Source organism: Chelonia mydas, chromosome 2 (assembly GCF_015237465.2).
Source record: "Chelonia mydas isolate rCheMyd1 chromosome 2, rCheMyd1.pri.v2, whole genome shotgun sequence".
In the NCBI taxonomy this organism is placed as follows: Eukaryota; Metazoa; Chordata; order Testudines; family Cheloniidae; genus Chelonia; species Chelonia mydas.
In genome coordinates, this window is record NC_057850.1 from 246,859,944 (window position 1) to 246,883,130 (window position 23,187).

Here is a 23,187-nt window from a genome sequence, read left to right on the forward strand (position 1 = left end):
ACACAATGAGCTAGGCAGGTAAATCAGGCCCCTCTAGGTATTTTGGAAGAAGGGGTTGAAATATCTGAGCATTTATCTTCACTTTGATTAGCTTGAGTTAAAACTTGTGTTGCCCCCTACTCAAGTTCTGTCCATGCACAAGGGTGATAATGCTTTTAATTCAAGCTGGCTGGCCAGTCATGGGATATGTGCTGTAGCTGGAGTTGGCACAGCTTGGCAGCTGCTAACACAATCACTCTGTGTAGCTCAAGTGTTATTTCAGTGTGGCCACTCCCACTGAGTTAGGCCACTCACGAGGAGTTAACTCCAGTGTAGATAATGGAGTTGACTCTGCAGTAAAGACACCCTGAATGTCCATATCATATAGCAGAAAATGAATATTTGACTTTATTACATTTCCGTATTATTTCAGGCGTGGTTACGTACAGCCTTGGGGTCACACAGAAAAGAAAAAGATTTTATTACATTTGCTTCTTTCTGTGGTCAGATCCATAAATCCTAAACTGATTTGACTGGCAGGAATCTGTTTACCTTGTGTCACAGCCCCGGTAAAGCTCTCTGTGCTAGACAGTCACTAGGCTGATATATCTGCATCCCACGTGCTGGACCTGTGTGCTTTTAAGCGTCTCTTTATCCGGGCAGGATCCTGCGCTGTTTCTTTGGCCTCTGTGGCACGCTTCCTGCCTGGGCACGGGTTCTGTTACCTCTTCACAGAAGTGGGATCCCACAGTCCAGCTGCTATAGGCCCCCCAGACCAGGGCTGATGCAGCCCCCAAGATTGCCTGGTTGCTTCAGCAAACCCTTTCCCAGAGCTCCAACATTGTGAATACTCTGGTTTACCATTTACCTCTCCAGGGACCCATGGTAGTGGAAGCACATTACACACAGGCTTTTCAAAGGTTTCTAACACAATTATGCTTTACTTTAGATAGCACAGTAGATATGCAGATCTAGACAAAACAATAAAACACCTGTACACATTTACCTGCCTCAGATCCCTCACCACTTTGAGCATTCTTTGGGCTCAGGTCATAGTCTTTTGAGAAGTCCAGGATCTTTCCTGACCCGCTTTCCTCCTGCACATGGCTTCTCCTCTGGAATATGGAGCTTCCTCTTACTCATACAGCCAGCTTTCCGCTTCTAGTTTCCTTTCTCTTTAAACTCTAAAATAGCCAGTGAGAGATCCCTTCTTTTATAACCTCCAGTCCCCTTTATCAGGTGACCAGGTTTGTCAGGTGATGGGAGTCCCCCAGCAGCTGATCCGTTCCTTAGTTAAGTTTATAAGGGCAGACTGGTTCTCTCTGGGCAGTTGGCAACTCTTTGTCCAGGGGGGCTTCCATCTGAATGGAGGTAAAAAGACAACAGAGGTGGCAGCCTAGCCCACATTCAAAATGGAGTTTGCAGTCTGAAGCAGACACACAGCGATTCCTCAATATCAGACTGAATTTGTAAGCTGTAGATACGTTAGTGATCAGAAAGCAGTGTTTTTATATCACTGGGAAGAGCTTAGGTTACTGGGGGAAATGGTGCAAGGAAAAACGCTGTGCAAAGAAATAAAATTGTGTATATCTCACTTCTATAGGGTGTGCTGGTTTCCAGAATAAATGAGCCATTGTGGTAGTGGCAGTTTTGCAGAGTAGGTCAAGTGCAGTTTCCAAATGTAAGTAAGAATAAGGATGTGCTCCTGGATGGTGTGGAAGTCTATAGGAGTTTAAGACCTTTACAGGATCAGACTTTAGCATTAGGACTATTATTGAGTATTCCCTATAACCAAACAGTTTCTCTTAAAGGGAATGAAAGTTGTTCAGCAGGAAGAGAAACTCTCATAATTTCACTGATTAAGGTGTTCAGAATGCTTTTCTCAGATTTGGGAGCAGTGGCTGTTACTACATTCTCAGATCTTATGGAGATGAGTATGATATAAGAACCTAAATAGAATAGAATAATCTGAAGGTTGGAAATTAATATATTTTTGTTTGTTTGTTTTTACAGAGTGAAATAGCCAATAAGGCCAAGGCTAATGCTCAGGTGTATGGATTCAGCTATAGAACAGTGTTCAAAAAGGACATTGATTAAGATAAAGTAATGGTTTGCTAAAACATGGTATTTTTATTTCATTTCAGCTGATGTGGGGAAAAGGAGCTAGATGCCTTTTTACTGCTGAAAATAGAGATTTTTCTTAGGAAACATTTAAAATAACATATTTGAAAATTGATCATAAACCTAATTTAATCTTGGCTCTGGATTGGCCTGGCCATTGCATGCTCTGCATGGGAGCAGAGGAGGGCACGAGGAGCCTCCCCAGGATACCTTATACACAAGGGAGAGGATTTGCCCCTTTAGAAATAGCAATGGCCCCTCTCATCACAGAGCTCTGCTGAAGGAGATCACAACATAAACTTTGGAGAGGTTTTGAAGGAGTGTTGTCTTATGGTTTCATTTTAAGGGGATTGGGAATCTGGGCTACTGGGTTCTATTCCCAGCTCTACCACTGTCTCATTGCATGACTTTGTCTGAATCCCTTAATCCTTCCATGCCTCAGTTTCCCCATGTGTAAAACTTACCTACCTCATAGCGGTGTTTTAAGGCTTAATTAGTGATTGTTCAGAAAGCCATTTTGTGAACTGCAGATAAAAAAAAAAAAACCCAACTATGATGCAACAGTGAAACTAAAACTGAATGTCACTTCCAGTTACCACCTGGGTTAACAGCCAGCGGATTCTCAGTTTTTGTGCAGTTCATAATGCTCCCATGCTAACACACCATATTTTAAGCAGCACCCATGGAATCCTTTACCTGCCACATGCAGACACCCCCACTCCCATTTATTTCAGTTACACTGAAGCTGACCTGCTAAAGCAGCTGGAATCAATGCTGCCCTATCTTATTTGGGAAGCTGAGAGGAAGGGCTACAGTCCTTGGCCACCAGTAGGGAGATGGCTTTTCCATCTCAAATATGGGCTGAATAGTTCAACTATGGGGGCTGTGGCTCCTCAGGAGCCTGTGATGTTTTGAATCTCTGTGTTGAGAATGCTAGGACTGGCAAGAACATTTCCTGGGAGGAATCCATGTTGTTTTTGTCACAATGACTATTCAGGTTACTTTTCAGGTTTACTTTTTTATAAAGCTGTATGTTATTTTACAACTCTGTACATGTGTACAGTATGTCACTAACACTACTTGATTAAAAAAAGCCAATAATTCTCCACATGCATGTGGGAGTATCATTTTACAGCCATTAAATAGCTGTATTAAACATCATATTGCATAATTTGCACTATTTGCTTAAGTGCTAAAATAGACATAGTTTCATGCCCGAGGAGTGAATCAGTTTAATGAACTAAGAGTAGGCCCCACTCAGATTCATCAGTATCCTACCTACTCCTCTGTTTTCATTGCTAGCAGAAGAATGCAAATGAAAGGGGAGCGTTGTCCTGATTTATGAAAGGAATCAGAGGAAAATCAGCACTCTGAGCCGTAGCAAATTAAAACTTGTTTTGTGTTTTTTTTTAAAGAAGTTTGAGTCTAAATAATCAGCAAATGCTTAAGCCTTGGAAGATACGAAAACTTGTTACTAATGGTTTGGATCCGTACGTGATCAAACAGATAACAGTACGAGAATATTGAACAGATCTTTAGTCACGTGAGAACCTCAGAAGTGATTTACTGCAAGCGTCCAATAAATCCCACAAATCTTATCAACGTTATTCCTAGCAGATAAATGAAAAAAGCAAAAAACAACAGCAAACTCCAGGCCATATCATTTAGTTTCTCCCCATGTGAGGAGGGTTGCAACTCCACTCAAGTACTAGCCAAAATTGACAATTGTGTACACAAGTGGCAGGGAAGATCATGTTCTGAAACAGCAGCATCCCTCATTCCTCTGAAATCTGCAGCAGCCACCTCTGTAGGTGTGTGGTTCGTGAGGGGCATGGTGTGTGCAGGAAAGATGGTGTCCTTTTTTCTGAAAGGGGATGACTTGAGCCTGTCACATAAACGGACTTAGCAGAGCTGTCAAGTTGAAGGGAGGCACTGGCAGGAGACCACAAGCTGTGAGCATTGTTCCCCATAAAAAACCAGCAGCATCCTACCATGTTGCTGGCAGATGACAGCATCCATTGTGGGTGTCACCCACTCTGCAAAGGAAACCTAATAGAGAAGCTGTGATTTCAAATACTCCCAAGAGAAAAAAAGCAGTGTGCTGTTTTATTAATTCTTTCCTCACAAGTCCTAAGGGAGGGTGGGTGTGGATAGGAATGTCTGAGTGGGAGGAGCAGATAAAAGTTATTTAGAGCCAGGACTTTAAAGGAAATTATTGTGTGAGGGATTGGCCTGTATAGAGAAAGAAGTTATATTAGCAACATTAATATATTTTTATGACAAACTAAATATCCCAGTTGCTATATTTTATGCTAGAGTTGGCCAAAGATGTGGCCCTTGGCTGCTGTCATCTTCAGTACACTGATGGATTCTACTCATCCCATCATGTGTGGGCCATCGTGATCTAATTTGACGCTCCTCAAACTGAGATGGAGCATTGCATGCTGGGATCCATACATGCAGTGGACCACACTCATTCTTCTAGTTTGCCCATTTTACTCAAGTTAAGGAAGGCCTTTTGGCTCTTGGCAAGCTGCCAGTGTATTCCTGTCAAACAAAGGGATGCATGCCTGCTTTTGCCTTCTATATATGACTTTGAGTGGTTTCACACTAAGAATTGTGTTGAAATTCCAGTGTTTTAGGTGAGCAGAGTGAAAAAATATTTTACATCTTTGTAGCTACTGTGGCTGCTGTGATAAAGTCAACAATTGCCAAACAATGATATCTGAAATGTGATATCTGAAATGTTTTTCCTCCTATACGTAGTATGGGGAAAAACTGCAGTATCTCAGATACAGCAGTACGGTTAACAGTCGATTGTTTAATGTCAGTCACTATACTTCAAAACTGTACCCTGTAATATTTCCAAAGAACAGAGAAAATGTATCGGTGCATTGTTTGGTTCTAGCATGGCGATCTCAAATCTTTTCTATGTTTGAGGATGAGCTCTAATGTAAACAGCTGCTTCTGTATTTTAATTCAAATTAAAATTTAGAACAGCTTGCAAATCTTGGGGCTTATGAATCATCAGTAAGAAGCAATGCAAACAATTCTCTATTTGTGTGTCCCATGTTTTTATTGCCACCAGAAAAGACATTAGAAATGAAGTGAAACGCAACACACTAATAATGGAGTGGAACAAGGCAAAAAGTTTTTGTTCTCCCTTAAAATCGGACAAGAAGAATCACTGGAGAATTATAGGGCACAATCCTGCACCAACAGGGGATTGACTGGATGACCTAATAGGTTTTGTCCATCTCTTATGTCTTTTACTGTGTTGAGTAAAAACTATTACTTTATCTGTTCAGTGGAGAAATCGCAGAGCAATTTAGGTTTGATGATATAAAGACACTTTGGCTCATTGTACATTTCTTTCTTCAGCAAGGGAAACGTTGGGTGACAGGGAATTCTTTGTACATCAATTCACCTCCTTATTAAAATCAGTAAAAATTTGAAGCGTTCTTAAATATTTTCCCTCTTCAGACTCCTAGATGAATACTGAGTTTTCTTGACTCTATTGTGTCTAAAATTTCTGGCTAGTTTTTATGGCTAGTTTTTACTGCTTTCTCCATAACATCATTTGTTCTGCCTGATTTGTCTAGGAGAGCTTTTAGTAATGTGTGAAGGGGATTCTTTCTTCCCAAGGGAAGAAGTTAAACCTTTCTTTACTGCATTTGAACCATGACTGTTAAGTACCCTGTGATGTATTGTTCCTAACCATGTGGTATAGCTATATCTCACTTTCTTTTCATTATGTTTTATATGTGGTAGAACAGTGCAGCTACTGTACGCACATATGACTTCAGGTATTTCTAGAAATATTGGCTGTTTAGATGTTAGTCCAATAAGTTTTAAATTAGTGCAAGGTTTTGTTAGTCCAACATTTATTTTGGCTTTATGAAAAATCTGAAACTTGCATTTTTAATGTGACTTGGCCTTTACAAAGATCCTTATGTTGTATTTACAAGGCCGAGACCTATAACAACAGCAAGATTTTTTCAATAGTAATCATGGGATAGCATATGTGAATCTCAAAATGTTTTACAAATACAGATAAATTAGGTCTCACAACAACTCTGGGAGGTAACATCTTAGATGTTAGACTAGATGATCTAATAGGGCTTTTCCATACTGTCTCCCTATGGAAAAATTATCCCCACTTTGCAGATGGGGAAACTGAGTCACAGAGAGGGTAAAGCCCATATTTTCAAGAGTGTGTTCTAATTTTGGGTGCTTCAGTTTTGGGTGCCCAACTTGAGACACACAGGTCTGATATTCAGATGTCCTGAGTACCAACCGATCCCATTAACTTCGTTAGAGCCATGGATGCTCAGCACCTGTGAAAATGAGGCGGCTGGTGTCTTAAGTGGGCCTTCCAAAAACAGAAGTTCCCCAAATTAGTGGACATTCTTGAAAATGGAGGCCTCAGTGACCTACCTTCAGGAAGTGTCTGGTAGAGCAGGGAATAGAACCCTGATTTCCTGACTCTCAGTCTGGTGCTCAGCAGCCAGTTTCATATTCCTAATGGGGTGAGACTAGTGCTAAAAGATGTCACTCCTCAGTCTCCTTTGATACACTGCTTCCTATGTCCTCTAGCTGGGATGCTAGCCTCTTCAGGACAGTGAGTCTGTGGCTTCCTTGTGTCTGGAAATAACTCTCTTGGCACAGTTTATTGATATTGGAAATGGTTTCTTTTGACTCACTGAGTCCATTAGCTCAGGATGGATACGTCCCAGCAGCAAGGCTTTCAGAACTAATGTGTTGTTTTTTTTCCTTTTAGTGGTTTGTCAGTTTCATCAGTTATAGCTTCCCCAAACCCTAAACACTCTGCAGACACTTGAACATTCATAAAAGATACCAAAGATAAAAGCACCTTCCCAACCACCATTTATCTAAACCTGTCAGAAACTGAGAATTGAACAGGAAAGTTGGCTTCCTTTATAATCTGAAAGACGCTGAGCAACCTCAATTCCCACTGAAATCAATAGGAGATGAGGATATTCAAAATACTGCAGATCCTTTTTTTTTTTTTTTTTTTTTTTTTGCATCTCGCTGTGGCATATTGCATTAAGCATCATCTGTATATGTCTGCAACACCCACTCTGAACCAGACTTGTGATTAGTGCTGTTGAATCCGCAGGAATGCTGTTCTCCCCAGCAAACCATAAGTGCTGGAAAGGGCAGCTGTAAGTCTGGGAAGATATGAAGCAAGGGTGGGAACTTGTTTTGTCCCAGGTTTCAGAGTAACAGCCGTGTTAGTCTGTATTCGCAAAAAGAAAAGGAGTACTTGTGGCACCTTAGAGACTAACCAGTTTATTTGAGCATGAGCTTTCGTGAGCTACAGCTCACTTCATCGGATGCATACTGTGGAAAGTGAGCTGTAGCTCTCGAAAGCTCATGCTCAAATAAATTGGTTAGTCTCTAAGGTGCCACAAGTACTCCTTTTCTGTTTTGTCCCAGTAAATCTGAACCATTTAAGAGTGAGGAACTTCATTAAAACTGTAGAGAAATAAGCTAAATATTGCATAATACCACACTAAATAAAACCCATGGTAGAGCATCAACAATATTTTTCTGGGCATTTTGTGATCTTAAAGTCAGTTTTACTGTTCTCAACAAGTTAAATAAAATTATCAGGAGAGGCTTAGCAAATGTCCTTTTTATGTAGTTCTTCATAAAAACCATTAAGTGCCTAATTAATTTCTTTAATCATTAGATGCGTTAACTTTCCCCTGGAAATGTCTGGGATAACAGAGAAACAAAGTGGGTGAGGTAATATCTTTTATTGGATAAAAATATATTACCTCACTCACCTAGTCTCTAATATTCTGGGACCAGCACTGCAAACAGTGGGATAACGGAGTCCTTCCTCAGGTGATTAGTTAATAATTTCCTGACTGTATCATCAGTGCCTTAGCAACTACGTGACTTCATGGTTTAGTTTTATTAAACACAAACTCCCCTTTAAACATGTCATTCAGCTTGGTTGAGGTGTGGCCTGACCCTGACAGGTTCTGGGTATGTCAAACTCCCTTTGAGCTGAGTGGAAGTTGATAAAAAATATTTCTTAGGCTTTGCTGACCCGTACCCAACCCCCACCGCCTTTTTGCAGTAGTGGAGCTTGTAGATATACTTCATTGGGGTAAAAAGTGACTTGCTACTGGTGCAGCTTTCCCCAGTCTGAAACCAAGTTAAACAGCACCACTGCAAGCCTCAGGCTACACCAATGCAGTGCATCTGCACTTAGGGTGCAAAAATCCCCAGTGGAGACAAGCCCTGAGGATTAGACCCATGATGAGAATCTGGAAAGATGGGTTTATAAGGTTCTCTCAAGCATTTGTTTGTGTGATTTCTGGTTTCAAAAAACCTTTCTGCATGTTAATGTGAAATTTTTTGTTCAGTCCCGTTCTGTGGACTAAAGTCTTCTCCTGATTACACACACAAATCCCTTTAAGTACAGCATGTGAGTCCAATTCAGATGTGGTGTAAGTGAAAGCATGTAGACCTATTCACCTTGCGCACATGGTTTACACTAGTGTAACCCCATTAAGGGTAACGGACTTACTCCTGAATTACACTAGCATGAGGGAGAGAAGAATTGGGTCCTGTGTGTTTATTGATAAACACACACATAAGACTTTTTATTTGGATTCATACTTTACATGGATGCACTGGTATCTGTTTCACTAGTTTCTTATTTGTAATGAGGTTCACAGATCTAATGTCACGGATTGGTGGACTTCATTACTCCAAGGGAGGAAATGTTCACATAAGGCATGGGTCAATATTCCTGACTTGGATGATAGATGTAGCTAGATCAAACTATGTAAACACAGTGCAGAACTTCTGTAAGACTACTACCTGAAGTACAGGTGAGGTGGGATGCACATTCCAAGTGAAGCTGTATTTTCACAAGGAAAATGACACATTTGTTTTCAGCATAAGGTCCCTCCACGCTTCCTCCTCAACTGATGTTGAAAACTATTAAAATGTTAATGTAGATGGGATACAACTATTGTTAGCACCATTACAGAAAGCAGTGAGACCATCTCACTTGGAAAAGGTACCCCACTTCTTATCTAAGTAATGTCTCTGTGGGTTGCTCCATTAAAAGGAGTGTGTCCTGCACCTTTGATGGAGATTTTTGGTAGCAGTGCCTGTCTGCCCGCACATGCACCCTACACATCTTCGTGCCCTAAACTGAGGCTATTCTAGTTGGGTGGCCAAACTGTGGCTCTTGCCATTAAAGTGCAGCTCGCAAACCCCCAGCTCCTCCATTCTCTGCCTCCCAGACTGCGGGGGGAGAGCTCAGGACCTCTGCCTTGCAGCGGATGGTGGGGTAGGGACTTCTGTCCAGTGGGGAGGGGGGTCCCGGGGCTTCAGCCCTGTGGGGTGCACGTGCCAGGGCTTGGTGCTTCAGCAGGAGTGGGGCTGAAGCCCGAGCCCCAGCTTCCGGGCAGTTGTGCCCCAGCTCTCGAACTTCTGAAGATTGTCATATGCGGCTCAGCGGGCCAGTAAGTTTGGCCACCCCTGCTATATAGGGCTCTGAGGGCAAACTGACCTCAGTTCCTACTCAACTGCCTTTGGCCAGAGACAGTATCTAGCATGTGACTGTGCTGTACCCGTTTCCCACTTTTATTAGTGTTTTAGCTTTATAGTTAGTTTTAAATAGTAGTAGATTTAATACCTTACAGTTGGAACATTTGTTACCCTCTTCTTTTAAAAAAAAGATAGAAAAGATTGTCTGTCGTCCTCCCCCCCCCTCCCCCCATTGAGGGGCTGAGGGACTGGAACAACTTTTCCTTTTGTTGGGGATGCCAGGCTCATTGGGATTTAAAAGGTGCCTTTCTTATTGAGAAGCAATCCCTGTTAGTGATGGGCACTCCCACTGCATTCATTGCTTGTGCGTATTGTACACCTCAGCACGGGTGGCACAGACAATTAATGAAGCCCTCTCGGAGCCAGCCAAGTCCATCTGGCAAACCCCAGCAACACCACCACCACACGGAAGAGTGATGATTAAAATGAATACTACGTCCCACCCAGGGATTCTGAATTTTTATTTTCTCATCCTACAGCAAACTCTCTGCTCATGGATGCAGCCAATGAAAGGGGTAGGCAGCATATCCAAAAAGCCACCCCTTTATAATAAGGACTAGAAATGTCATAAGAGCTATTTGTCAACAACACGTCAGTTCAGGATAACTCACCACCAGGTGCTGATGTCACAATATGACTACCTAAATTAAGAGAAAAGTAATGCTTTTACTGACCATTTACCACAGGAACATCATGAACAGTTCAGCTCCATAATAAAGGAGGATCAGCTTTTGGAAAAAATTTCACTGCAAACTTCACTCGATGTGACGAACAGGGCAGCCAGGTCTGTTTCCACCACAGTATCAATGAGGTGCGCTTCCTGGCTTCAGTTGTCCCCGGTTTCCGTAGGAGGTACAATCCACTGTTGAAGATTTACCTTTCAGTGATTTACCTTTTCGCGGATTCCACAGACAACTCGCTTCATACCTAAAACACTCCAGGACAAAATATAAGTTTTTAGGGATATACATGCCTGCAAAAAATAAGGAAGTTTAACAGGTCTCAGTCAGCACAAAGATCCCACCCTGCTCAATTTTCTGCCTTCCGTAGGCCACCGAAATCACTGACCAAGAGGTCGAGGTTTTCAAAGAAAAAGCCTGCAACTACCTCAACTGCTTCATCCCAGCCTTCAGCATCATCCAAACACCATTTTTGATGGTTTGGTCAAGAGTCCAGACCATCCAATGACCAGGTTTTATCAACTGCATGACACAACCCTTCTTCCTCAATTTGAACACCACCTCTCTCTTTCATCAAGTACGGGAGACTATAACATTGGACAAATGGGGATTGGAGGCCACTTCGGCTATACTGTCCAATTTACCTCCACCCCAGCCTTCCAATCCCCTTCCCACTTCAGGGACCCCTCTCACAAGCAATTGCTGACACAGGAGATCTCATCACTCCTAAATCTAGGAACCATAGAGTCAGTCCCACTTCAACACAGGGTGAAAGGGTTCTATTCAAGATATTTTCTGATACCAAAGAAAAATGGGTTGGAGGGAGATACAACATCTCAGACAATTGAACAAGCATGTCAGACATCTGAAATTCAGGATGGTGTCCCTAGCAGCTATAATTACCTCCCTGGAATTAGGGGACTGGTTTGTGAGCCACAACCTCAAAGATGCCTACTTCCATGTAATAATTCATCCTTCTCACAAAAGATTTCTTTGTTTCACTTTCAATCGCAATCATTACCAGTACTAGGTTCTACACTTTTTTGGCCTGTCATCCACCCCAAGAGTGTTCTTAAAAATCATGGCTGTCGTAGCTGCCTACCTCTATCATATAGGGATAACGGTCTTTCCTTGTCTTAACAACTGTGTCCTCAAGGGTTGGTCATATGAGGTGTTAGGTTTGCTGTCCAAACAACAACTTCACTATTCTGAAGTCTAGGCCTGCAAGTAAATCTCAAGAAATCTATCTTGACCTCTGCACAACGAATTCTCTTTATAGGAGCACTTCTGGATTCGATAATGGGAAGAGTTTATCTCCCTATTGACAGGTTCCTTGCTCTAAAGAACCATGTACAAAGTGTGCAGCTCATCCCTCAAGTTGCAGCAAGGACATGTCTGCAACTGCTGGTATGTATGGCAGCTTGCATTTTTGTGACACAAAACACCACTTTGTATCTTCAGTGTCTCCAGTGGTGGCTCAGGACTGTTTGTGTACCCAACAAACAGTATTAACAAGCAAGTACTTGTACCCAATCAAGTCCTACAGTCACTCATCTAGTGGCTGAATCCATTCAAAGTTTGTGCAAGAATCCTGTTCAGCCAGAATCCCCTACAGTCATAGTAACGTTGGATGCTTCCCTTTTGGGATGGGGAGCATATTTGGGTCCTCTCACAGTCCAAGACAAATGTTCACAACAAGAACAGTGCTTGCACATCCATCTGTTGGAATTAGGGGTGGTCAGAAATGCTTGCCTCCACTTTCTTCCCCTACTCAAAAACAAGTCTATCAAGATCATGACAGCATTGTATGTATGTATTATATCAATTGTCATGGTGTAGTGTGTTCCGCCTCGGTCTGCCCCAAAGCAATAAAGTTTTGGAAATGGTGCACAGCCAATCAGATAGTCATTTCATCTTCCTACCTTCTGGGTATACAAAACACCAGGGTGGACCCGAGCAGAGATTTCTCCCTAAATTACGAATGAGAGTTGGACTCCTGAATCCTCAACAAAATATTCCTAGCTTGGGGATTTCCAGAGGTCAGTCTTTTTGCCACAGTAGCCAACACAAAGTGCAGGAAATTGTGTTCCAGATGGGGGCTTTATTCTGAATCTCTGGAGATGCTTTTCTCATTACTGGACAAAAGGTCTTCTCTTTGCATATCCTCCAACTCCATTGCTCTTAAAGGTTCTTATTGAGATCAGACAGGACAAAACCAAAATCATTTTGATTGCACCAACTTGGCCAAGACAAGTTTGGTTTCCTTACCTCATCAAACTCACCTCTTGCGCTCTTGTGGCAGCTCCTGAACAAACCTTGACTGTTGTCTCAGAATGCGGGTCAAATGCTCCATCCTAATCTGAACATCCTGCAACTACAGGCTTGATTACTCAATGGTTCTTGGGACTAGAGACCACATGTTCATCTGAAGTACAAAAGATATTGGTAAATATCAGAAAGGAATCTACTAGACAAATTTACCTTAAGAAATGGAAAAGATATAACCTTTGGTGTAAACTGGTGCCATCTTTCTCCTATCCAGACATCTCTTTCCTCAGGCTTTGATTACCTGTTGGAATTGAAATAATCAGGCCTTTCTATGAGTTCCATAAGGGTCATTTAGTGGTACTAACAGCTTTCCATATGGCAGTAGAAGGTTTCTCAGTATTCGCTCATCCAACCACAACAAGATTCCTGCAAGGACTTTTTCTGCAGATTAGAGCCCCAGCACCACTTTGGGATCTCAGCCTAATTCTTAACTATCTCATGAAACAACCCTTTGAGCCATTAGCTACGTGCTTGCTACTACATCTGTCTATGAAGATAGTCTCCTTGGTGGTCATCACTTCTGTTCAAAGAGTTGGGGAGATGGAGGCTCTAATTACTTTGTTTTCCAAGGAGACCCTCCTATTACTTTGTCTTCCAAGGAGACAGTATCTTTACAACCTCATCCAAAGATCTTAGCTAAGGTGTTCTCTGAATTTCATATCAACCAAACTATTCACTTTCCAGGTTTTTTCCCTAAGCTGCATCAGCCTATACAAGAGTCTGCTTTTCATACACTAGATATTGTGAGCATTAGCCTTTTATTTAGACAGGACTAAGCCATTCTGGAAGACCCCTAGACTCTTTGTTTCTATTGCATAGAGGTCTAAGGGAACATCTGTCTCTACTCAGGGCATGTCTACACAGGGATAAAAATCCCGTGGCTGGCCTGGGTCAGTTGACTTGGGTTAGTGGGGCTTGGGCTCTGGGACTGAAAAATCTCTGTGTAGACATTTGGACTTGGGCTGTAGCTTGAGCTCTGGGACCCTCCACTCTTGTTCCAGAGCTCAGGCTTCAGCCAGAGCCAGAACACAGAGATTTTTCAGCCCTGAGCCCAAGTCAGCTGACCTAGGCCAGCCATGACTATGTCACAGGTCTTCTATCCCTGTGTAGATGTACTCTCAGAGACTTTCTAAATGGATCTCGATGTATTATTGCCTTCTATGTGTTCACTGGGGTTATACCTCCCTAAGAGTGATTGCACACTCTGCTAGATGACAGTATACATCTGTAGCTCTACTTAAAGACATTCCAGTTGCTGAAATCTGCAGGGTTGCAACATGGTTCTCGTTGCACATGTTTTCCAACCACTATGTCTCAATTCATGCAGCAAGATCAGATGTGGCAGTAGGCAACGCAATTCTTTCTTCGGTGGTGGACTCTGTTCTGAAATTCCCACCTCCTTAAATCGTTACTGCTAGGGAGTCACCTAAAATGGAACACTGTGCAAACCCCACACTGGACAACAAGGGGTTAAGGAACTACTCTGGGCTCAGCCAGCCCTGCCCCACCACATCTGTAGCAAATGCACCAACTGGAAGAGGAGTTAAAAGGCAGGGAAGTAGCTCACTTGGTGGCAGACCAGGAAAGAGAGCAGACGTGCAACGTGCAGTGGAGAAGGGCTGAGAGAACCGCCTAATCTTTCCCCACAACAATTGCCCAGAGCTCCCCCCCGACGGACGGGAGGGCCTGCTACAGAGACCGCCTGAGAGGAAGCATTCCCCTCTCCCTCTTGTACAAACTCTGGACTTCGGTAATCCATTTTGTTTGGTTTGGACTACCCCTGCAGGGGAAAGCCCTAGGACTGAGCTGGCCCAGGAGGGTGGGCCATATCGCAGGAGGAGGCAGTTGCCACCCAAGAGAGGAAGAGAGCTGCTATGCTACACGCTGCCACCAGGAGGTGTCTTGGGGTGAGCAGGCACCCTTCACACCATCTTAACCCAGATGGCGACTTTTGGACAATCGCAAGGGGGGAGATAGGACGTGGCCCAGGGAGGGCAGTCTTAAGCAACCCCCTGACTGTTAGATTACTGATAGCCCTCAAAGGGCCTGGGTCAGAGCCCAGTGGAGTGAGAGGGTCCTGGCTCCCCTACCAACAACCCTCTTGTAAGTCAGAGGCCTAAGCTATGACCAGTACGTGGCGTTACCCTACCAACCGACCCCTGAGCAAGGACCGTCACAAGCACCCACAGGGCACTGCTCGAAGGGGAAGGAGAGATTACTCACCTTATGTAGATACTGCAGTTCTTCCAGATGTGTGTCCTTGCGGGTGCTCCATTACCTGACCTCTTCCCCTCTGCTTCAGAACGGCCTCTGTGAGCTCTGCAGCAGAGGGGAAATGGAGGTCCCTATATATATAGTCTTGGTACAGGGCATGAGGATGTGTAGGGCATGTGAGCGGGCAGAACAGGCACTGCTACCAAAAATCTCCAGTCAAAGATTGGGTGCCTGCGCACCTAAAGTGGAGCACCCACAGGGGGACACATCTTGAAGAACTGCAGTTACTGCACAAGATGAGTAACCTTTCCTTCCCCTGAACCTTTGCTCCTAATTTTATTCTAACTGCTGGCTTGGATTTTTCTTTAATGATAAAATGAAGGAAAAATATAAAAACATTTAACGCTGTTGAGCTCTTTGCATATAGACATTGTCATCTCTGAGATTAGTGTGGATATTAAAAATAATAATAGTGCTGTACACTTACATAGCTTCTGTCATTTGCAAATGTCCATGCTTGCCAAGATAGAGAGCTCCTGTTATTCCCATTTTACAGACAGGAAAATAGAGACACAGGAGGGCAAAGTGATTTGTCTGAGGTGATACAAGCTAGTGGCAAAGCTGGGAATAGATTCCCAGTTCTCTGCTCTAACCACTTCACAAAGCTACCTCCTTGTATAATGGATTATACACATAGGATACATTTGAATTATTTAAGTTTTAAGTAGAGGGAGGAGGAAATCCCCTTTAGAAACAGGAGGACGAGATTCGTATTTGGTTTTTCGAGGGAAGGGTAAAAAAATTGGCTGAGCAAGTGCAGACTCAGTTTTCGGCTTAGATTCTTCTCCGCTCTTGTTTTGATCTGCACTTTAGTAATGATTTCTTTGTTTACAGCCTCCGGCCTCTCCTCCTCTCCATCTACCCCAACACAAGTGACCAAGCAGCCGCCATTTCCTCTTGAATCCTATAAACATGAACCTGAGAGACTAGAAACCCGGATTCACTCTTCTCCTCCAGACACAGGGCAGAGGTTTACTCTGCCTCCACCCCAAAATGCAGCCAAGCCTCCCACGGTGATGCCAACTCCCTGTGCTACCTCAAAAACAGTAAGTGGAGTATTTTGTTTAGAGTTTTCAATAGGGAGAGACCTGTGTGTGTTAGTATTTTTAATGGCTAAGAACTGTGCATGCATAATGTGGGGCAGGTTGTGTGTAGTTGTACCCCTTTACATCAGGGATGACCCAAGACTTCACCATGTTCCGTAGACAATATGTCATCTTTAATCTGAAGTAAACTATGCAGTGGTTATGGGTCCTAGCAGCTACATTTTGATCTGAAGTGCCAGGTCAGGGAAGGGTAAAGTTGTTCAGGTCGCATGTTTTTTCTCCCAAGCCAACCTCTGAAATGGAGCTAGCAGAAAAGGAGAGTTTACATAATCTTCCTGCTGGTCAATCATTTGGGGAAGAACCAACCACCACTTCAAGCAGAAACTCTAACATAGTATCAGCTGCAGGGTTTGAGGTCCAGCTGGGCTCCCCCTAAGGCCTGACCTGAGTGGGAGAACCTTCCTCTAATGGCACCAGTCCCCAGCAGGTTGTCTTCCCCGACTCCAGCAAAATGAGAGAAGAAGAGTACAACTGCCAGGGGACATGGGCAGCTCCCAGGTGCAGAGACTCCCTGGTAATATGTCAGCAGACTGCATATTACAGTAGCCATCAATGCATCTGGCTACTTCATTGTTGTACCTGAAAGGCTGGTTGTGGGTTTTTCCGACTTCACAGCATATTTCAGTAACACACACATTGCAAAACTTCAAAACTTCCCATACAATAATAGCACATACAATCCAACAGGATCCTAATGTTCAACAGATCAAGACTTTTAGAACGATACCTTACAAGTCATACTTTGTACAAAACATATCATAATCATATCACCATGGTAAATGTGGGAGTGCCAGGGTGTTGCTTTGGAGTGCAGAGTATCACAATGACATTGTAAAGTGTTGTCATCAGTTAGTGTATTTTGGTTTTGGATGCATCTATACAAATGAAAGGTTGGGAGGAATGTAAATATTTAGGGCCTGATTCCCCTTTGCTTTTCACCTTGTGTCATCATTTGTACCTGTGCAGAGTGGGTGTAAAATGCTGCCATTCTGATTTAGTAATCTTCACTTTGCCCCCATATAAAAGATGGCAAAAGGTGCAAAGCAGTGGGGAATCAGATCCTTTATGTTTAATTTTCAACAGATGTCTTTAAAACCTATTAAATCCTTGATAAGATCTACTGAGAGGGCAAAGTGTTGGGAGAATGTCACTCACCTTCAACAGCTTGGAGACGATTATGAGACTGATAGATTTGGGATTCTTGTGTCTTTTAATGACTGAATAGCTCACACTTTTCTCAGTAGTGCAGGTCCACAGCATTGCTCACAAGTCTGACCACAGTAGAGGAACAACATTAATTTATGAGCATTGCGTGCATACACTTTGTTGTCTTCATTTTTCCTGACTTTTTCTTCTGTTGTGGGGTAATAAAACATTTGTGTTCATAAAGCACATACCATAAACAAGTCCCTAAAAGCCTTGCTGCTTATTAAGGCAGTTTTTTCTCTGGTTAATGATTTTTTAAATCCCCTCTATAGATTATACGATAAATGATTCATGCTAACTGCTGTGGAATGCCGCTAGGTGCACAGTTTTGTCAATCAAAGGGAGGCTTGCTTGCAGACATGGCAACCTGTCTCAAACATCACTTAAAAGACGAAATCATGTTTCTTCCAGAAACTTTTTATGTACTAGTCTTACAAGTAACTCCTAAAACTACTGTAACTAAAAGAATTTAGAAAAAAGTCTCTATTAATTTACTCTGGGAGTCTCTGTTTTCCTCTGTGTAGTCAGTTATTTAGGCCCCAGTCATTCAAATATTTATGCACATGCTTAATTTTAAGCATGAGTAGTTCCATTTTATTTATTAATTATTATCATTATTATTATTTGTATTGTGGTAGCACGTAGGAGCCCCAGTCACAAACTGGGATCCACTGTTCTAGGCTCTGTACAAACACACAACAGCAGGGGGACTAGGGGAAGGTGTAGAACCAGTAGCTAGAGAACTAATTTTAAATTGCCTTTTAGGACTGACTAGATTTCAAGTTGTTTCTGTCCCCATACAGAACTGGCCTTTGGTATGCCTCGGAGTATGGCATTGAAGGGGTAAAAATCTGCTAGAGGAAAAGAGAAAGCGGGAGGGGAAAAAGTAATACTATTTATTTCCCTGCTGATATAATCTCAAAATTTCCTGTTGTGAAGAGCACTTCGAAGGATAGAATATTATCTAGAGCCTTAGATTTTGGACAGAGGACAAAAAGGTAGGAGGCAGCTCTTGACAGCGAGTAGGGAAGCGTACCTCTTCAGAGCAGATAATCAGAATACTACACACCAATCCAAGTAATTAATCCCTCACCGAATGGACGTCCAGGTTAATTACTATGTGACACATCTCTGCATTGGTATTTGTGGGCATTACTTCTAAAATTTTAGGTATTCATGAATATGCATACCATATTCTTTCAATAATGTATGTGTGTTTGTGTCTGTGGGGCCAGAGTGTTGTAATGAGGAATTTAGCTGATAAGAGATCAAAGTTGTAAGCAGAGATTAGCATGCGCTACACTTAATGGGCCAAGTGCAACTTGATTTTTCAGTGTACAGTTCATGAGACAGCTTGTACTTGGACCTCGTGTTGTTTGGACTATGTGACCTTCAGGCAGTAAGTGGTGAATGATAACTTATTCTTCTTTAATGTGAAATTACTAACTGTGATTGGAATGCAAAGAGGTTGTAAATGTAATTGTGAACATATTTCCCTGTTTCTACTTTGCCCGTTTTGAAATGGAAATTAATACCCTGAGCTTAATGTTGCTGTTCTCCTTTTTATTCCCTCCTCACCCCTTCCTCTGCAGTGTTAGGGGCAGATGTGATGAAAGGGCTAGTGTTCCATTTATCACAAAAATGTACATGTTTGCAGAGGACATCACTCCCCAGCCCATTTCAGGGCCTTGTCCTCCCCTCCATGAGAATAAATCATGTGGCGGAAAGAGAACTCCCTGCTTTTCAACATGTGGCGCTTCCTTTGAATTCTCTTATTGGGGAGAGCAGGGTTTGTGCCTCCTGCCCCTCCCAAAAGAAGCCACGGGTGCTGCATCCTTAACGGCAGGATCTCCAGGAGACAAGAGCATCTGCAAAAATGCCCCTTGCCTCCTCTATGCCCTCTGGTTCTATAACCTCCCACCAGTCTCTGTAAACATGTCTTTTGGTCTTGCATCAGGCACCCCTCCTCTTACACTGTGGTTATTCGCTGGCACCCATCTAAAGGGGACACCTCAGCAAGGAAGGGAAGCCTTAGCCTAGAACCCTGCAATGGGACTGGGGTCCCGCAGAACCTGCTGCCGTAATAGCGGGAGTGAGATGGGTGCAGGATTAAAAATAGTCCCACACAGGGCTCTACCTTAGCCTCAGCTTTGGGCTGTTTTACCCTGCAGGTGTTACTCCTGGAGGAATTCTGTGCCACTGCACATGCGCAGAATGTCTGTCCCCTGCAGATTTCTTTGTTTCCCTGCAGAAAAATGACTTTCTGATGGGGAAGCAAAGGGAAGCCACAAAAGCGGTCATGCGACCCTCCCCAGCAGTATGTTTCTGGTGCCCAGGGCAGCCGGCAGAGAGGAAAATCGCTGTGGGGTGGGGGCAGGACTGGGGAAGACATGGCTGGTGGCTCCTACCCTGCACCGGGCTCAGCTGCTAGTCCCAGCTGGGCTCAGGAGGACGGGACTTCCTCTTCCCCTGCACTGCATCCAGATCAGACCCACCCCCAGATTTTTCCCCCGGCTGTAGGAAACTCTACAAACTCCTCCCCACCCCTCCCAGCACTTCCTGCACCCATCACTCCTCAACTGCAGGGGGAGGGATCACTGTACAGAGCTGCCCCCCTATCTGTCCAACTCCTGTGCATCCACATCCCCTCATACCCAGACCCTCCCTCTGAGCCTGACCCCCCAACACACCCAGAATCCCCCTCGACGAGCCCCACTCCCCCTGCACGTGGACAACCCTGACGAGCCACCTGCACCCGGATCCCCACACTACTGAGCCCCACTCCCCCTGCACCTGGATCCCAACCCCACTCCCCCAGCATCTGGACCCCCCCACTAAGCCCCCCATACCCAGACTCCCTGCCAAACTCTATCCCCCTGACACCTAGACCCACTGAGCCCCAACCACCTTCACCTGGACCGCCCTGCTGAGTCCCATTACCGTTGCACCCAGAACCCTCCAATAAGCCCCTGTGCATCCAGATCCCCCACTGAGCCGCTCACACCCAGATTGCCCCACACTGAACCCTCTCAACCCACACCTGGGTCCCCCCACACTAAACCCCTCCACACTTGGATCCTGCCTTGCTGAGCCTGCCTGCCCACACCTGGTGCACCTGGCATGGAGGGGCAGGCTCTGTCCTTGCACTGTGTCAAGGTTGGATGCAGCCTCACTGCTGAGTCTGTGTCCCTGGGGGAAGGGAGAACTGCACAGTGATCTGCCACCTCTGTGCAGTCAGTGGCCTGTGCTCCCCAATGCCATGCTGGAGCCGCCACATTTATTTGACAAAATTGGCAGAATTTTAAAATAATGTGCGCATAATTTTTAATGTTTTGGTGCAGAATGCCCTCAGTAGTAAGGTGTAGGGAGAATCTGGAGGAGCCTAGTCCACATCTGGTTTACCCATTCCAAATTCACAGCCCTCCAAGAGAGGAAGGAGAGGGGGAATGTGCCACAGAGATGGAACTGTACCCTCCTCCACACCTAGATATGAACGGGAGTATGGGGCTTCAGTGACTAGCTGGCTCTTTAACAGTGGCACTTCTCTCCAGGGCTTTTAATGCTGCTCCTTAGCCAAAGTGTAGTAAACTCACAAACACAGCTGTTCACCTGTTTTGCATAAGGAATGATTACATCACACTCTTCTGTGGGCAGGGAGCCTGGGAACCAGGCTATGCACAGTGGGTCCCTCAATTTGGTGCTCTCTCTAAAAGCTGTGCCACACATCAAAGCCCCATAATCAGGCTGCTTTATTGTAGAGATTTAACTTTTCTGAAGAGAACTGGAACTGACCTATGAATCTGAAGTTGTCTTACAAAAGCCTCATGGCTGGGGGACAGGGAGTCTGTTCTTTCACTATACAGAGATTCAGAATTTCAGCATTTGGGTGATTTAAGGCAATATATTAGTGTGCCAAGACATTACTGTGACTCAGCATTGATTTATACGGCTGTAAACTGATAACAGAAATTAGAGATGAAAGGATTTAATAATTATCTAGTCTGTTACCTGCTAGTGCAGGAGTCTTTCCTGCAATACGTTTCCTAAAACGGTTATAGCCAGTCTAGTTTTAAATGCCTCAGATTATGTGGTGACCACTGCTTACTTCTCTGTGCAAGATTATTACAGAGCCTAATGGATCTCAGTGGGCCCTAACAGGCCATCCTTATTTAAACAGAACTGCCAGTGAAACAGTTGCAGTCCATGTGAAAGTTGTCGTTAGTTAAAAGCTGGTGTGTATGTTCATCTATCTGACAGTAGTCCATGACTGGTATTTCATGAATTGGTTACCAAACCCAATAAATAAATAGCTTTTTTAAAAGAGTATATATAGTTGGCTATCTGACAATTAAGTGGGGGTATTAACATTTATCTACGAAAGTCTGAAACGTTTAAATACCAGTGACCTGATTCTTCTCTCCTTTGAGTAAGTGTGTATCGCTAATAACTCCCCTGAATTCAATGGAGTCATAGTGGGGTCAGATTTGTGTGAGGGGAGAATCAAACCAAGTGGTGAAGAGGAATATTTAACAGGGCGAGGGGGCTATAACTAGGAGCAGTGGGATGAAAATAAGAAAAATATAGGCTGAATATTAGGAAAAAATGTGCTAACATTGGGCTGTACCATTCCAGCTATACCTCTTTCTTAAAAAACTACTTACTTGGTTTCGAAAACAATATCTACAATCATACCATCATGAAATATAGTTTTACTGATGTAGTTATACACTAGTTTCTAATAGCATTCGCTGCCACAGCAATCAGTCTTCTGATCCTGTAGGGAAATAACATTCCATAAAGGCACACTCTCTGCCCTAAGGAAATCAGAGTGCATACGTAAGATACTGTCTCCTCCCCTCCGCAGCCATACATCTAATTTGACCAGCTACCTGAGGATTCCCTCAATGTACGGGCTTTCCAGGTGGCATAAAGCCAGCATGATAGGTCCTAATATGCTTATCCCGTCTGGCCCCAGATTTAGGAAACATGGCCAGGGAAAATGGGGGTGTAGCTGGGATGTTGCTAAAACCAGCCAATCCTCATCTACTGTAATGTCCTCCTTGGGATTGTGGACAGCTGACACAATTTAGAACAGAACAGCTTTAAGTCTGCTTCATATTGCACTTCGGGACCAGTTTCATTGACCCAGAATCAGGAAGTCATAGAGACGGCTTAAAGCCAAACTATCTTTAACACCCTGTTTTCTGCCCTATGCCATTCACTGAAAGGCAGTCCTAAGGATCTGGCCCCCCCAAATACCTTTATATTATTGGAGTGAATAATAGTGTCTAGGATGATGAATAAAGATCGATGGGCTGGATATATGTCATTATACATTGATTGTGCTGTTCCTTTCTCATGGCTCAGTTTTCCTCTAGGTATTGTGTGACTTTTGTTTTTCATGTAATATTTGTTCCATTATTTTGCTAGGGAGTTAGAACTACTTCTTCAAGTAGATGCAGCTGTGTATTCCACTTAGATGTGTGTGCACCCAGTGCGCTGGAGTCAGAAAAGTTTGCCTAGCAGTACCCGTAGGAGGCAGTGCGCACACTATGTCGCCATAGCCCCTCCACTGACTATGTGAGGCAGCACTGCCTCGACCACTCAGTTCCTTCTTACTGCCCAGGGCTGGAGTTGGAGCTTCATGTGGTTCTTAATCTCACAATCACTCTCTCTCTTTAGTGACTGCTCTAATTGTATATTGGTAGTTAGTACCCTTAGTATTAGTTAGATTTAGTTAAGTATTTCCCTGGTGATGCCCTCACTAGTGTTCAAACATCGTATAGGGAAGTCAGGGACTCCATACTGTCAACTCCATTTCCAGCTCTGGGGCATCCATGGAGTCCGGTACTGATGAGGGTGATGCCAGCACCAGATGTGTTGATGCAGGTGGC

At 43.7% G+C, this 23,187-nt stretch overlaps 1 protein-coding gene across 8 annotated transcripts in view; it reads left to right on the plus strand.

Annotated features, from left to right (window-relative positions):
• PRKAG2 (protein kinase AMP-activated non-catalytic subunit gamma 2) overlaps nucleotides 1-23,187 on the plus strand; it is a 384,594-nt gene that overhangs the window by 228,588 nt on the left and 132,819 nt on the right. For 7 of the 8 annotated variants that reach the window (XR_005224094.2, XM_037891127.2, XM_037891130.2 and 4 more), the window contains one exon: nucleotides 15,816-16,027. Coding sequence is in view for 6 of the 8 variants with exons in the window: in XM_037891127.2 (XP_037747055.1) it covers nucleotides 15,816-16,027 (212 nt within the window). In the remaining 2 variants the exon portion in view is untranslated. Of the gene's footprint in view, nucleotides 1-15,815; nucleotides 16,028-23,187 lie in introns of those variants that run through there. The other variant, XM_043541596.1, reaches the window with a different exon arrangement.